Genomic DNA, 16637 nt, shown 5'->3' on the forward strand with positions numbered 1-16637 from the left:
GGCTGGGGGATGAAGGGACAGAGAGCAGCCCTGCTCAGAAGGACTTGGGGGTACTCATGGATGAAAAGCTGGACATGAGCTGGCAACGTGCGCTTGCAGCCCAGAAGGTCAACTGTATCCTGGGCTGCATCAAAAGCAGCATGGCCAGCAGGTCAAGGGAGGTGATTCTGCCCCTCTACTCTGCTCTGGTGAGACCCCACCTGGAGTCCTGCATCCAGCTCTGGAGCCCTCAGCACAGGAAAGACATGGATCTGTTGGAGAGGGTCCAGAGGAGGGACACAAAAATGATCCAAGGGATGGAACACCTTTCCCACGAGGACAGACTGAGAGTTGGAGTTGTTCAGCCTAGAGAAGAGAAGGCTCTGGGGAGACCTTCTTGCAGCCTTCCAGTACTTCAAGGGGCCTTATAAGAAAGATGGGGACAGACTTTTTAGCAGGGTCTGTTGCAATAGGACAAGGGACAATGGTTTTAAACTAAAAGAGCGTAGATTTAGACTAGACATAAGCAAGAAATTTTTGACAAAGAGGATGGTGAATCACTGGAACAGGTTGCCCAGAGAGGTGGTAGATGCCCCATTGTGGAAACATTCCAGGTCAGGTTGGACAGGGCTCTGGGCAACCTGATCTAGTTGAAGATGTTCCTGCTCACTGCAGGGGGGTTGGACTGGACAACCTTCACAGGTCTCTTCCAACCTAAATTATTCTATGGTTTTATCAACGTCCCTCCTTCCTCCTTCTTCCCCCAGCTTTTATTGCTGGGCACAACATTATATGGTATGGAATATCCCTTCGTTCAGCTGGGGTCAGCTGTCCCAGTGTGTCCCCTCCCAAACTCTTGTGCACCCTGAGCCTGCTCACTGGTGGAGCAGCGTGAAAAACAGAAGAGGCCTTGATGCTGTGCAAGCACTGTTCTGCAATAACTAAAATCTAAAACAGCACCATAGGAGCTGCTGTGAAGAAAATTAACTCTATGCCAGCCAAAACCAGTACACCAAGATTGAAAGACAATGGCTGCACTTGTCCATAAGCACACCCTCCTGAATAATTAGCAAAAGCAACAGTGACAGCTACAGGGGTATCTTGTAGAGTGATATATGCAGAAGCAAAAAGAATGCATAACAGAAGGGGGAAGGTAAGGAAGAGATGTTATAAGAAAAGGATATGGAAAAGTATGTAGTGCATGGAACTAGGACCACACACAAGACTTCACAGAGCAGCCAACCTTACCAAATCAAGAGCATGTTATTCAGACACTTAAAACCTTCAACTTCAATGCCATAAACTCATAAATGTTGTTGCAAGAGTGTTGCAATGCATTAACTTCTGGAAGCCTCAGCCACATAGTTAGGAATAGCAAGTAGGACATCACAAAACATATCGACAACAAACATTAAATAAAACAGCATGCTGCTGGTGATGATGTTAATCACAGAAAACATCACCTGGAGAAATTAAATCACTTCAAACCATATGGATGATAAACTACTAGATGTTTCCAAGTCTGTATGAAAATACTATTAAAAGCACAACAGCAAAATGACAGAACAGAGTATCTCAAGGCTTCTGAGGTCTTTTGTATCAACAATCTTTCTAAGAGTAAACAAAAGACTGAAAAACAACTCACCTGATTGCCCGTTTCTGTCACAATTTCTTCTCTGGCGACCTCAGCCCGTTCCTTATTTCGGCAAACTAAATGAACCGTGCCACCTGGTGGATTTCGACGAGAAACACATTTGATAATGAACTACTAACCGTGTTTGGGGGAGACAGCAGCAAAGAAGGGGGGCCAGGAAGTGATGTGCAGTTTGTAGTTCTTGTTTGGGTTTATTTTTTGAGAGATCCAAATGAAACAAAAAACCTTTTGTGATTGCATTCCAGTTTGTGGGAAATCTATAGCCTGCTAGTAGCATTGGCAATATTGGTCAGATGGTCACCAAAATACCAGGGGATCTTCCCAGCATGCAGAATGTTCCCGAGCTGTGCACAGTCCCACTTCTTTGCTGCCAAGAGCTGAGCAGTGGCTTTACATCAATGCTGCTGAAGCTCAGGTCTGTGGAGCTCTCAGGGCTCCTGTGACACTTGCTGATGAGCTGGGAGCAGGAAGCTGGTTAGGGCCATAGTACCCTATAGCAGTCCCAGCCTTAGGCCATTCTCAGGGAAAAATTCCCCGCAAAAGGCACCAACCCAGCAGTACCATCAGGCCAACCAGATACACCAAGAATCCCAATAGGATCTGTCAAAAGACTCAGGTAAAGGCCCTTCAGACAAAAGGTTTAGGATGCAAAGAATGGATATAATAAGAAAGCTGGAAGATTTCTGCTTGGCTCTGGTCCCTGCGAAGGCAGGTGGGAAGGAGAACGTATCATGCTGTAAAAGGGTGCTCATGCAAGACTGCATGTAGGGAAAAGGCCACTGCACTCTAGGTAGTGTCTGCTCAAACCATTTTCTATCAAGTCTGCATGTCATGTTTAGTGTTGATAAAATACCAGAGCTATACTAGAAACTGAACCTACGGCATCTGTAGTAGAAATCCTTCTTTTGGCAGATGCCTTAGAAAGTTCAGTAAAGGGCTTGAACAACTCAAGTGACTGAAATTGCTCTGTGAAAGGAAATAAAAATGCCAGATATCAGAATCGTTCTCAGCAGTGGGAGATATGACAAGGACCACGGCCACAAACTGCAGCTTAGGAGGGTCAGGTCAGGCATTAAGAAAAAAGTTTTCACTAGTTTTCTTCTAAATAGATCAGGCTGTCCCAAGAGAATGCATAATTTCCATCCTTGTGGGTTTCAAGATCCAGCGAGACAAAGCAATGGCTGGTTTGATCGAGTGTTGGCAACAGCTTTGCTTCAAGTGGGATCCTGGACAAGATGACCTCTAGAGGTCCCTTCCAACCACCGTTTCTATGAAAGGCGTATGCAAGGCAAGGCTCCTCTCAAAGGCCTGGATGCTTATCATGACCTCATAACTTAGCCACATTAAAAAGAGCCTTCAAAAAGCAGACTAAAGTACAGGTAGGCATAATTCTTTTTTATTTGTATGCTTTGTATTCTCTGATCATTACAAGTAATGTGTTAACCTCCGTCACAGGAGTACCTGCACTCTTTACTTTTACCTATTGTTAAAGGTGTTTTAGTGGTTGCTAGCAGTCCACCACTAGAAGGCTCAAGCAATGTAATCCCAAAGGACTGATGTTACTCATATACTATGCACAGAAGGGACAGTGCTCAGACAGGCACTGAACATATACAGATCAGAATGAAAGACAGTCTGCCCCAGGGAGAGCAGTTTTCAGGAGTGAGAGAAAAGGCAATCACAAAGGGCAGCATCCAATGCTTGTCTCTGGCCATTCTCACAGTGACTGCAGGCTTCACTGCAAAGGAGGGTTTTAGTTGCAGATCTTAAGGCAGTTAAGGATATGCATTTGCAAATGTTTAAGGAGCCCTTCCCAAACAGGGGACTGCACAAGTAATGTGTGCAGGTACAAATTAAACACATGGAAGAAGTAGCTGGCCTTCAAGCTGATCAGGAACATTCTCATAGCCTACAGCAGAACACACTCAATGAAAACAGACGTGGCTTTTAAGGGCTTTGAATATGAACCTGTTTCTTGTTGAGAAGAGAGAGGTCTTACTGTGACCTATGGGCTAGGAAAGGGATTTAAATGTATTTTCCATGGTAAAGACCGAAATTATTTGAACTTAATCAACACATGGGAATTGTCAGAGTGGTTGGGAGAAGACTGCATCAAACTGGAAGTGCAGTTCACAAGACATACAGGAAAGCCCAAATCTGCAAGACTCGTAAGATACAGATTCGGACAAAAGCTGAACTTAGGCTAAAGAAATTGTCATCAAGACCATAATTATTTACAAAGATCTGAAGTGCTTGACGATAAAGCCAATGTAGCTTGCTTTTTATTTTGCTGAGTCTGAATTCCTTGTTTTCTTGTCATGTTGTACTTGAAGAGATTCAACTAGAAGCCAGAGCCCCAACAGCTGATGTTGAGTTTCAGAGCAACACGTGCAAGGATAGGATCAGAAAGTCACTGTTAAATCACTTTAACTTCGTATGCACAGCAATGCCCATGGAAGGTATCAGACAAGCAGTCTGAGCCCAAGTTTGTTATTTAGGCTTCAAATACTAGACGTGGTGAACAAATCCTATGCAGACCCAGTCAGCTTGACAGCTTGCAAAACCTGGCAGGCATATATCCATTTCTGAGCAAAACAGTCACCAGACAAAGCAATATTTACATAATACTACACATAACAGCAGTAGTGAGAACCTGGTATCAATCACATACTAGCACTGATGGGGGTCTTTAACTCAAAGGCTCTTTGATGCTAATAACCGTGAATTAGTTTAATTTAACTGAGTTGCCACTTTCCTTCATAGGATAGTTATGAAACCTAAGAAGGCAAACGGACAGCAGAGCCACAAGCTCCTCCCTTTTATTGCACGTGCCAAAACTCCTATCACTCTTGCACAACAGGAATTATTTTGTCAACTCTGAAAGGGATTAGGTTTATCCTTCAACAGCAGCTAGTTGCAGTTCATACCGTCTCCTTGCTTACAGAGAGCAACAGAAAAAATGGTTGCAAGTAATCAGTTAAGGGGCACGAACTCCAGCTTATTACTGTTAAGATCTAGCACAACTATGTTGCTTCTTTTATACTCTCCCATCTCAGTTTAGCAAAGCCAGTTGTTTTCTTTCATCATATGATGCATTTGCAAGTTCTTCAAAACAGTTTAAATTCATCCAGGCTGCTACTTGTAGCAAATCAGCCTTAAACAGGCCTTGATCCATCACTAGCATCCTCAGATGCCATTGTAACACAGATCATTTCAGTAAACATGCACTTGAAAAACACTTTGCAAATGCTCTCCAATAATTTTGCTTCATTATTCCAGTTTTCACAGCACTGATCGTGCTTAAACCTCTAACCCACACTAACAGCTCTGTAAAGTAACATGCCTGACCCCTCATCCCCGGGAACTGTGTCTTTGTGTTTGTGCTGGAAGGCCAAACCTGCTTCCTTCTATTTTCTCTGTTTTGACCCCTCGGAGCTCCTCATTACCGCCCAGCTCACCTCTCCTCGCTATCTCTTTAGCTGTTGCCTTCCCAATGCCACTGTTTGCGCCAGTGACCAGAAAGGATCTTCCAGCCACGTTCACCTCCACATCGGCTGGATTGAAGTGCTTGGAAGCAGACTCATAGCCGCTCCTGAATAAACCAAAGACACCTGTGAGAAACTAGAAGAGAACACTTCCAAAAAAGCACAGGGGAGGGTTGAAAAGTGCTCTCCCTGCACAGCTCTGCATAGGCCAAACACCCCCCTCTCCCCATCACTCTCCATACTCGTGGGACAGGCCATGTACAGTGGCAGTGACACTGCCACGGGTGGTGCAACAACAACTGGAGGCGTTTACCCGCCACAAGCCACAGGGCCCAGACTTTGCCCAGGCAGCGCCGGCGGGCAGCTCTCACAAGATAAGGTCTTGAAGTTTGTCCGCTCTGGCGGGGGTGGGGAAGCTTCGATTAAAAATATATTAAAAAAACCAACAAACCCACCACGTCGAAATGGTTAAACGCCCGCGGACGCAGAGGAACGCCCCCAGTTCGGTCGCAGCGCCCGCCCCGCCGCAGAGCCCGCTGCCGCCCGTACCTCGTGTACTCCCGCAGCCCCTTCACGAACCACACGGCGTTGCGGTACCAGGACATGTTGCTGCCGCCGCCACCACGGCGCTGCTGGCCCCGCCTCTGCCCTTACATAAGGCGCCCGGTCCAGCCCTGCCCGCCCGCCGTTAGGTACGGGCCGAGGGGCGGCCCGGCCTGGCCCAGCCCAGCCCGCGGCCGCCATTACTGGCGGGCAGCACGAGGGGGAAAGGGGAGCGAGGGAGGTTAATGCGTGTCTGTGGGGGTGAGTTGTACCCCATTCCTCCCCCACAGCGATTCGTGGGTTGTTTTTTTGTTACCCCTCCCATTTTCTCCACTTCTTCATTAGGCAGCGAGGAAAATCTGCTTTTAGCCACCCGATCTGCGCACTTCCAGCCAGCCCGGCGTTGTGGCGAGTGCCGCAGTTACCCCCTGCCACGCTGGGGACTGCTGTGCCTGGTGAAAGTGGTGGCAGAGGAAGGACGGAGAGTGTCCCAGGGCACCTGCTTGGGACAGGTGCTGCTGACAACCAAGCTGGGACTGGAAATGGGGTGCTATGTTTTGGGAATGGGGAGCACTGCTCCAGGACCTGGGCCTGCATCCTCTGCTCTGGAAAGCTGTCAAAGGGATGCTCTTGTAGAAATGTAAACAAACGTATTGTGCCACATCGAGAAGCATTTTATGTAACAAATAAACCTGTGAAATTCCCAGCTCCTACTGATGGGGTAAAGTATACCAGTAGGAAAGGGTACGCTAGTGGCTGTTGCAGTAAAGGGGAGTGAAATTTAAAATGTTTTCAGTTCCTCTGGTATGTGCATTGGAGCTATGAAGCCCAAGAGAATCACTTGGAGTTGCGCATCTGGACAGCCCATGTTAGACATAAGGAAATTGCCATTATAGGTATAATTATGTTTTTAAGTACATTAAAGGACTATGCACTTACAATGTTCAGTGTGCGAGTTAGATAAATTAATCTGTTTTCTGTGGTATGCAGCGCTGCACGCAGAGAAGCTACTTTGGGAACCCTATCTAAGTTTTCAAGAGCTTAAGTTACCTGGTTTCAATAGCTGATAACTCACAGCCTTTACAAGTCTGCCTGGTTACTTTCCTCGAACCTTGGCGCAGGGAAAATACACAGCAGGGGAAAACCAGAGAACTATGTGGGCATGCTTGCTGTTATGAATATCCAGGCAGAAAACTGCAGTGCTGCCCCACATATTTATGCTGGTTGGAGTCTCACTTTGGGCTTTGTAATCCTCAGTACATCTCAATGTGCTGTTAGGAGAACAATGGTGTTCCATGGTTGCTTATGCCACAAAATTAGCTGATTTCTTTACAGGAAATATGGTTTCGGTTTGAAAAACATTAGCAAATCCAAAACATGACAAAAACTGTGGAAATTCCTGTGAGTAAATGCAATAAGCCAGGTTGTGCTTTATTCCCTTGTCATTTGTTTACCCTGTTTATTTCATAAGCACTGAGACTATGGCTTACTACAAGCAAAGCTGTATGACGGCTCTGATGTGTTTTATTTGTAGTTTCAGCCTATGTTCTCATAAATTGGGGGGTACATCCTTGCAGCCTGCTGACCCCTGAAAGTAAATGAGGAGTATGCAGATACACAGCACTCCTTGCAGGCTAAACCATTTGGACTGTAATCAGCAAGGTGCTGGATGGTGCAGCCCTGAGATACTAACCAATGTGAGTATGCATGGCAGAAGCTGTCTGTGAGTGTCGTGGTTTAGCCCCAGCCAGCAACACAAACACAAAAATATATTATGGCAGCCAGACAGTGGGAACAGCTCATAATATTTTGGGGTTTAAGCAGTAACGGGCAATTACAGCATATTACTCTTATTAACATTAGAGAAGATAAGATTGTTAGGAAGACATTTGAATGTAGGGTTGGGAACCAGTGTCTCCCTGATACACACACAAAATTCTCTGAGGATAGTAGCACTACTACTGTGATGTTAGCCATACCCTTCTAACAAATGCCATTTTCAAGAGATTTTGTAAATGTTGAGAAATTATGCCCTTGCCAGAGTGCAACAATCCCTGAGCACACTCCACTGAGAGATTTCTGCTTAGAAACACTTGCTTTTTCTATAGTGAGGGCCTAAGCTTGCACCCAGAAAGGAATCATCGCAGAATGGTGTTGACACATCCGTGCATAAATATTTCAGCCATGAAATCTCTCTGTCTGAACAACTTCACATCAGAAGGGAGCTGTTGCAGTGTCCTAACAAACACCTAGATGCTTTCTGCTACCTCATTTCACCCCCTGTGATGTTTTGCTTTTGTATTGTTCCAGAGGCAGGAGACTGTAGAGGTTGTATGAATGCTGTCTGCTAACCCAGCCATCACAGTGATGAGACAGTATGGGTTGTGTGCAGGAGAAAGGTAAGATGTAGTTTTGCCAAGAGGTGGCTGGTGCTAATGAAGGGCCTGCCTTGCAGTACTCTCACAGGCAAAATTTCTGCCCACAACAGGAGTTTTGGCTGCATGTTGCCTTTTGTACTGAATTCTAGGTTGATACACCTTGCTAGCTGAATTAGAATCCATTCTGGAGCTTTGGAAATTTGGCAAGTTACAGCTGTTGATTTCTCTCATGATTGCTACTAGCTTAGCATTAGACTCCAATAGGACTCTGCCCTAAATGTGGGGGATTTTTTTAGACAAGGAATTCTTCTCATGGATTGGCAGCCAATATCTCAGATAGATAGTTATCACAGCCAGCAACTCATATATATGTGTAGCCTGGCTTCACCACTGAAAGCGGGGGGATCAAGAGAGCCACAAGTCTGTTGAGCTCCTGAGATTTCCTTCATTTGAGCACAGAACAAAATGGCTTCACCCTGGCTAAACCCAACCCAATGTTTAGCCCTGATAAAAAACAGTTAATTGTTCCCCTTGAGGACTACAACACTTCAGGTGTATCTACACTATCAAATAATTCATAGCATATTCCCAGATCCTGATCCTCTTATTGCCTATTCTAGGCAAACCATTGTTGATGCCCAGGCTCTCCTTAAGTATTAAACAGATACTTCTGTCCAAAACAAGCTCAGACATCGTCAGGGGGGAAGAGTTTGCTCAAGGGATAATTCGTTCCCAGGCACTATAGATGAGACTGCACCAGGGTTAAAACTGCACAGCTTGGCTTGGCACTGGTGATCCTGCATTCAGGTAGATAGGTGCATTTACCAGTGTAGAAATAGCCTCCGGGTCTGTTATGCAGACCTTCCATGAGTGCAGATAATCCTCAAAGCAAATAAAAGTTATGGAGTCTTGTGACTCTGAGACTCCAGATATTAAGATTTTTCATACAGTAACAAATTGAGAATCTCAGTATTTTCTTAAAACACAAGAGCTAGGGAAAAATGCCTCTCTGGCCACCAGCTGGACTCATACGGAAAACACACCTTAGACTTGATCCATCTTTGTACCTGCCAAAGAGCAAGGAGTTTTAAGCAAAGTTTCAATTGCCTCCCAACACAAAAGAAAAATTGAAAATACCAGTTGCTGTTAAGGGCTGTGTGTTTTAGCATGTTTCATATTTTCTTCCCAGGAGACAGATCTGAAAGGTAGATAGAGTACTCAAGAGCTGAAAAGCAATTTCATATTATACAAGATGTTTAAGAGCAGCTTCAAGGCCATCTTGCTAATCTCTTTTATTATCCTTTTTTTTTTTTTTTAAGAGGCTAAAATCTTTGTCTTAAGGACAGCTGGCTCTTCTTCTTGCTTCCTACTGGAGATCTGGCAGGCTGTTGTGCATTCTCTCCCTTCCTTGCAGTTACCAATTTTCTAATTAAGTCTCTGTGCCTGCCCCCATTAAATCAATCAGAACATCACCACTGATTGCAATGGGAACGGGAGCAGGCTTTAAGGGCCAGATATGCAGAAAAGCTCAGCATCTATAATTGGGGCCAGGTTTTCAAAGGAAGTGGTAACCATGTGCAAGCCACTGTTGCTGTGGGAGCCACTCCCAACCCTGTATTTGCCATACTGGCCTCAGCTCTGGGTGTAGAAGACTTCAAAAATCCAGCTTTAGAAACTAGCACTGTGCCAGTGAGTGTAATAGCCATTAAGAGCTGGCAGCAGCTTGAGGAGAGGCAATTGACACTCTTCCTTTTGCCTGGCTGAAGGAGAGGGTTTGGTGAGTGGTCGAAGAGGAACATCTAGGCCCTCAGGTCTCTGGGACATGTCTGAAGTGCTTATGCTAGCAGCAGGGTGAGAGAAGCAAAAGCTGCTCATCCTGAATGCAGGGAGGGGTCAAAGTTGGCATGTGTGGTGTTTTTGTGAACAGCAGGGTATTTTCTTTGTTGTGTGCTCTTATACCCAAGTTGTTGCTAAGTTTGCCAGCCGCTGTCATCAGCAGTGCTGTTTCCAATGAACAGTCAGGCTTTCACCAGCCCAAATAGCCTTTTGTCCTCGAGGAAACTAATGTGGCAGTATGTCATGAGCTCAGCTCAATCAACCGTTTTTACTCAAGGCCCAGTAGAAGGAATTTCTTATTTTGCTTTGTCATAGAATAGTTTGGGTTGGAAGGGACCTTTAAAGGTCATCTAGTCCAACCCTCCTGCAGTGAGCAAGGATATCTTCAACTAGATCAGGTTGCTCAGAACCCTGTCCAACCTGACCTTGACCTTATCAGAAGTATAGGTTTTCTTGATCAGCTGCTGAGCACCCTGATCTCTGAGAGCCTGTGGGGTCCTCCAGAGACAGGTATGTCCTGGCAAGGAGAGGGACCACTGAGTGTCCTCCCGAAGTCAAAAGAATTGACTGGGAGCAGCAGCTAAACCTGCTGCTAGCCTAATTAATCTCCTATGTATCAAAAAGTTTATGCATGCTTTAGTATGTAACCGTTTTAAAAATAATAGGCACTTTATAGTTGATTTTCATCTTAGAAAATAAAATTTTTAGTGAATAAAGGATCCATTTTATGATTCCCTGAAAAATTATCTTTATGCCCTTACAGTAGGCAACATACTTGAATGCACACATTTGTTGCTAGGCTGTGACAGTAATGCAGTTATCTGCACTAATATTTTCTTCAGCTACCTGTTTGTCTTCTTACTGCTTTTCTGCTGGATCTTACTGTTCTTACTACCAGCTGTTGGACAGGGATGCTCATGGGCTTATTGACTCAGGTGCATTCTGCTATAGTCCATTCTTTTTTCTTCTTTTTCTTATTCTTCTGGAAGTTTTAGAGCTTATTAGTGTTGATTATTCTAGCACAGTTGTTACCACATTGCAGATACTATCTAGTAGTAGGTATCCACCAAGAGATGTCCACAAGCAGGGCAACAGACACACCTCAGCTCCTATGGTTGCTGTACGTTGTGTTGAAATGCGAAAGGAATGGACTGAAGTTTTGTGTCTGTGAGCAGTCCACATGGTGTGGTAACAGAACCCACAGAGATATGTAAAACTTAGCCATGTAAAGCTACGGAACCAAACCCTCCCCTGCAAATAACCACCAGACCTGTTTATTAAAAGTCTTATTTCACCTGTTGTTGGACAAAGTTTTTTAAAAGTCCATTAAAAATAATGAAGCAACTCTTTTTCTGATATTCTGAAAATAAATAGAATTTATGAAGTAGTAATGTGAAATCCGTGCAGAAGTAGAATAGCAATACAAAGAGCAAAAATAAGCAATGATAATAAAATATAGCAACTTGTGAATAAGTGTGTATAGAGGACTGGTTTTTTTTCTCCACTGTTTGCACCCTGTGTACTCATTTCATATTAATGCTGAAAGGCTAAATATTTTTTTCCGAAGGACTGAGAATCAAATCCGTAAGATATGCAGGTACCTAACTCACATGGACATCAAGAAGACCTGGTTAAAAAAAACTTTCATGTATATTGGTCTATAGGCCCACAGTTTGCATCTCAGAGCACCTCTCACATTTGAGCTGCTGTATTCCAGTATGGGGAAAGGTATCACAGATTCCCCCTTTGCTTGAATATTAATTGTCGTACAGAAGCGGCAGTATGGCTTAGATTCAAATCTGTGGGTGAAATCAGTCTCTGATATAACAATTCATCTCAGTGAAATTGCAGCAGGGTTGATTATAATTAGCTTGACTCGTAACTGTAAAGTACCTTAATTTTTAAACTCCGATCACATGGGCTCATGCACTTACACTGGTCAATATCTTCCTCCCTGCATTTTTATTTAAATGAGACATTTAGTAGAGATTCGCTGTTACAAACATATATATGTGATTTCTTAGAACTTCATACAATTTTCTCAGAAACCTGTTCTGGCAATATAACATTGTTCTTTTCTGTACATTTTATTGTACTTTGTCTTCTTGTACTATGCAGTATCAGATGGCACTTGTCAGCCTTTTTTATTTTCCCTCAAATATTATACTTTCTAAAAAATTTTTTTTTTCTCCTTTTAATGCTAGCACCCATGGGACCTTCATCTACTCCAGTAGTGAACAGGAGCCTCAAGAAACATAAGCCAAGTAACTACAATTTAAAATTGCAGTCACAGAATCACAGAATGGTAGGGGTTGGAAGGGACCTCTGAAGATCATCTGGTCCAGCCCCCCTGCCAAAACAGGATCACCTAGGGCAGGTTGCACAGGAACACGTCCAGTTGGGTTTTGAAGGTCTCCAGAGAAGCAGACTCCACAACCTCTCTGGGCAGCCTGTTCCAGTGCTCCGTCACCCCCGCAGTAAAGAAGTTTTTGCTCATGTTGAGGTGGAACTTCCTGTGCTGCAGTTTGTGCCCATTGCCCCTTGTCCTGTATAACAATCCTTTCTATATTATATGTAGAACATGCATGGGTCTTCATCGTGATGCAAAGTTCCTATCAACTAGAATCTGGGGAAGATGAATAATCAGAGGTAAGATTCAAGATAACTTACAGAAACTGATCTGGTTTAGAATGTTGTACAATGTATACAAGTTATCACCGGTTTAATCTTTGTAGCCCTTTGCCTGTAAAGTCAAAGCATTTAGGCTCATTTACACCAACTGTTCACATTTCAGGATCTGAGACACTCAGAATAGCTCTTGATGTAATCTAGAATAGCTTCTGCTTTGGTTTTTTCTGCACAGTCACATTACATTTTTAAGGTCTGATGTCTTGTGACCTCATAAAGCTCAGAGCGAGTGCTGTGTGAGAGATCTACTTCTCTTCTGCAACAGCACAGTGTTCCTGTTTCTACACCTGAGGAGACGAGGTCTGTGATATGTCTGATGCTCATCTTTCCTCTCTTCCTTTGGGTCCGCAGGTAGGAGCTGCCTGTGTTCAACATTGGGAAGGAAGGAACAAAACATTTGCCTGTCTGGCTGCAGCTTTTAAAATAGCTGTGGGAAGCTGCTCCCTAGAGCTTTGGAATATTATGCCCATTGCTAGAGAAGGTGGAGTAGTGGGAGGAGAAATATACTGTGGGGAATAAACTCTAATAATTAAAGTGTGATTTATTTCATGGCTGCTACCATTGCATTTATGATATGTGTATGTGTAGAGTTTGTGTGTGCATGCAGAAATTTTTTTTGTTTGTGTCTCTCAGTTATTAGATTGCTATCGTACTGACAACTAGCAGTGAGCCAGCTATCTAATTCATTGGAATTACATATATTTTTTTACTTTAAACTAGAAATAGACCTTTGTTTCTCAAGAAGGGGAAATTATTTAACTGGAACAGTTACATCTGGTTTCCTGCATTGTAGTCAACACATTTCTGAGTTCGTAGTAATTAGCTTGAGGGTGTATTTTGTTCTATTTCCAGAAGACATTTATATTACTATGAAGAAAAAAAAAAACATTTTCAATTTGTAATTTTAGTCTAGTAGCAAAATATTTTCATATCAAGGTGTAGATTGTATTTTCAGCCATTTGACCTTTGGGCTGTAATGATTTAATGCCCCCACAGCTGTTTGCTGGGGAAATGTGCCTACTTCTCCAGGGACTGAACATATATGTCTGGGACACCATCACTTTTTGGCAATTTAAAAAGTTGCTGCTTGCAAGTTAAGGTGCTGTGAACCATGCACGCGTTCCTAGCTTACCCCAAAGTGAGATAAAGTGCCTTCAGTTAAACTACTTTCATTTGGATTTAAGCTGAGTGCTTTATTTAGCCACTGGAGCAACCCAAGAGAAACTATGCTGCTGATGGTGAGTCAGGAGAAGAGTGGTAATGCAGTAAGTCGCTGTAGCTCAGTTGTATTTAATCATGTGCCCAAAGCCAGGTGTCCCTGCTCCACACCTGCATGATTCCAGCCTGCTGAAGAAGGCAGTAGCAATGAAAGTGCAGAAGGCATCCTCAGATCTCTCTGGATACAGAATTGATGGCTCCAACAATTTTGGAGGTGTTGATGTTCACACTTGCGTGTGCCATAACTTATTGACGTACACAAGTAAAGATAAATACTATTGATTCAGAATTTTCCTCTCCCAGTCCTAACAAAGCTTTTTGTTTATTCTGTATAACTTCAAAGTATTTCAGAAATGCCTTTTGCTTCGTTAATACCTCCTCTGTCATTTTGCATTTGTGCCAACCAGGTACTGAACACTAGCACTGTGATTTGGCAGCACTTTCCCAAGATGTCAATGAATGCACCGGGTTCTCATACCTAAAGAATTAAGCCTCCATAATAGCCTGTAGAGAATCAGTCTGTCAGCCTCCTTTGAATGAGACATAGGCCTCAGGCTTACTATTGTGTGGCTGAAGTTTGATAAATCATTGCACATCTGCTGAGCTGCTGTAACTATGCTCACAAAGGCACACAGAAAACGCAAGGCAATGTGACTTTGTTTACATCTCCTCCAGACTGAACTAAAATTACCTCATATTTGCTCACATAGGAGCGCACACATCAGTTGCTGCAAGGTCACTGGATGCGCATCAATGGAAATTACATGGGAATCAATTCAGACTCAATCAGGAGTATGAGCCCTTAATTTTTTGTGATCAAGAATAATTCTAGCAGCATTTTGCAAGAGCAGGGAAGATTGTACTGGAGATCTATGGGTGGAGTGTGTGTAGCTACTTTCTTGTTAAATTTCTTTTGCATTATCAACCGAGTATAATTTTCATTTTTATGCCTGTTCCAAGCTTTTGGGCGAAGTTCACGTGTAATGATAAACAGCTGCTTTATTGCATTTGAGTGATGGATGGAGTTATGCCTGCTGAACAGCAATTTCTTCAACACTTCAGCATCTTAATGAATGAAAGATGCTCTCCACTGAAGGTAAAATCACTTAGGTCAGTCCAGAACTGAACATTGAAATCCAGGAGCCCAAGTGCTGAGCCAGTGAAGTATTTGGGGTGGGAAGGAGGAATTCTGCCATTCCACCATTGGCAGCAGTTAATGTTTCAGAAATGTGTAGTACCTTTAGAGAGGCAATGGACAGTGTGAGGTGGAGCAGCTCTTGGGGAAAAACACAGAGTCCGATTTCTCCCAGACACAATCTGAGGCCCATGAATAAAAGGAAAGATTTCCATTGGTCATATCTCCCTACATACAACCATGCATGGCCTAAGTCAGCCAGCAGTGTTAGTAATTCCCATTCCGTGGATTTCTGAGCAGGAACAGCCTGACTGTGACTTCTGAGTGGCTGCTGCAGAGCAGGGGAATGCTACACTGATGCTTCCCTCTTGTCAGATTATTTCACCCTTTATCCTAAGATAGTTATCCTAATTTCTAAGATTAGTTTTCTGGAAATAAACAAATTTTAAAGCCAGGGCCCGAATTAAAATCCTTATGGACCAAATGCACCCTTAGTTATCTATACAATAGCCCCTGAGATAAATATTCATTGTTGAAGACAGGTGGTTCCCACAGATGTTGCACTGTGTTCAGCCTCAGTCCCAGGAAGGCTGGTTGAGCAGAGCCTGTTCAGCTGTGGCATATTGTTGAGGTTCTTTTACAGCTCTCACCCTTCCACAGGCATCGTAGAGCCCTTAGATTTCTCTAAAACATAGGTTTCAGCTGTGTGGGTTTTAACAGAAAAAATACGCAAAACACACATCCTCTTCCTGTGCCTGGGGATGCCTTCATGCTTGTATAGAGGGGAGCCCCTCCGTTTTGACCATATTAACAGGAGTTCATAAAAGCAAAAGCAGAAAGAGCACTTTTACACTGCATTCATCAACACATGAAAAAACAATCTACCAGGAGCAGTTACGGGCTTGTTCCATTACATGTCACAAAACAATTGTCTCTGTGCAGGCTGGTGCTTTTAAAGCTGGCACCGCTGTTGACTTAAAAACTGTTTGCGTTACATCTGCCCATTAGGTATAGTTTTCCATATGTACAGCACCAAGGTGAACAAATCAAACGTACACTCACATCACAACCAGAGAACTGCTGTAGTGAGCTCATCCACCTGAAATTCTCACGTCCCTGCCCATGTCTTATTATCGTGTTTTATATTTAAAATACCAACATAATCACCTTTTCTATGAATTTGGTAACAGTGGTTTGACAACTATCTTTGTGTTGGTGTGGTACTGACAAATTACTGCTATACAAACAGTGGAGAAGAGGAGTCTCCCCAGGTTGGGGAATGCTGAGCCCTGATTAAAGCACTGATCTGATACTCAGTAGCTCAGTTCCTTGTTCTGACAAAGACTTGCAAAGTGGCCTTGGCTATTTGATATATATGAATTATTCAGACTCTCTGTTTTAGCACCAAAGTTAGATATAGATGCTGTCTAATCAAAGTTCAGAAGAGACCTGGGGGCCATATTCAGCCTGCCTTTTATACATGCTCATGTTGCTATCATAACTACCTACTGGCTGGTCTAACAGTGGCCTGAATAGCTCTCTAGTGACCATCTAAGTTACTATCAAAGTCCATGCACCATGCAAAGTGCTCTGAATACTGCCCTTTATCTTTTTGTCTCGGTTCCCTCATCTGAAATGCAGGGACAGTAACACACCTCAGCAAGGCTACGGAGTTGTTCAGAGCCCAGTGAATAGGACAACATGGCTACTATTATAGGCAA

At 43.5% G+C, this 16637-nt stretch overlaps 1 protein-coding gene across 1 annotated transcript in view; it reads right to left on the reverse strand.

Moving 5' to 3' along the window:
- The window catches only part of DHRS12 (dehydrogenase/reductase 12), a gene marked incomplete at both ends in the record, with an annotated part of 28863 nt that extends 23140 nt beyond the window's left edge, over positions 1-5723 (reverse strand). Inside the window, 3 exons of the mRNA XM_082014096.1 lie at positions 1625-1707; positions 5092-5225; positions 5668-5723. Coding sequence (XP_081870222.1) covers positions 1625-1707; positions 5092-5225; positions 5668-5723 — 273 coding nt within the window. The remainder of the gene's footprint in view (positions 1-1624; positions 1708-5091; positions 5226-5667) is intronic.
- Positions 5724-16637: the final 10914 nt, after the last annotated feature.

This window comes from Phaethon aethereus (genome assembly GCF_964289735.1).
Source record: "Phaethon aethereus genome assembly, chromosome: 1".
In the NCBI taxonomy this organism is placed as follows: domain Eukaryota; kingdom Metazoa; phylum Chordata; class Aves; order Phaethontiformes; family Phaethontidae; genus Phaethon; species Phaethon aethereus.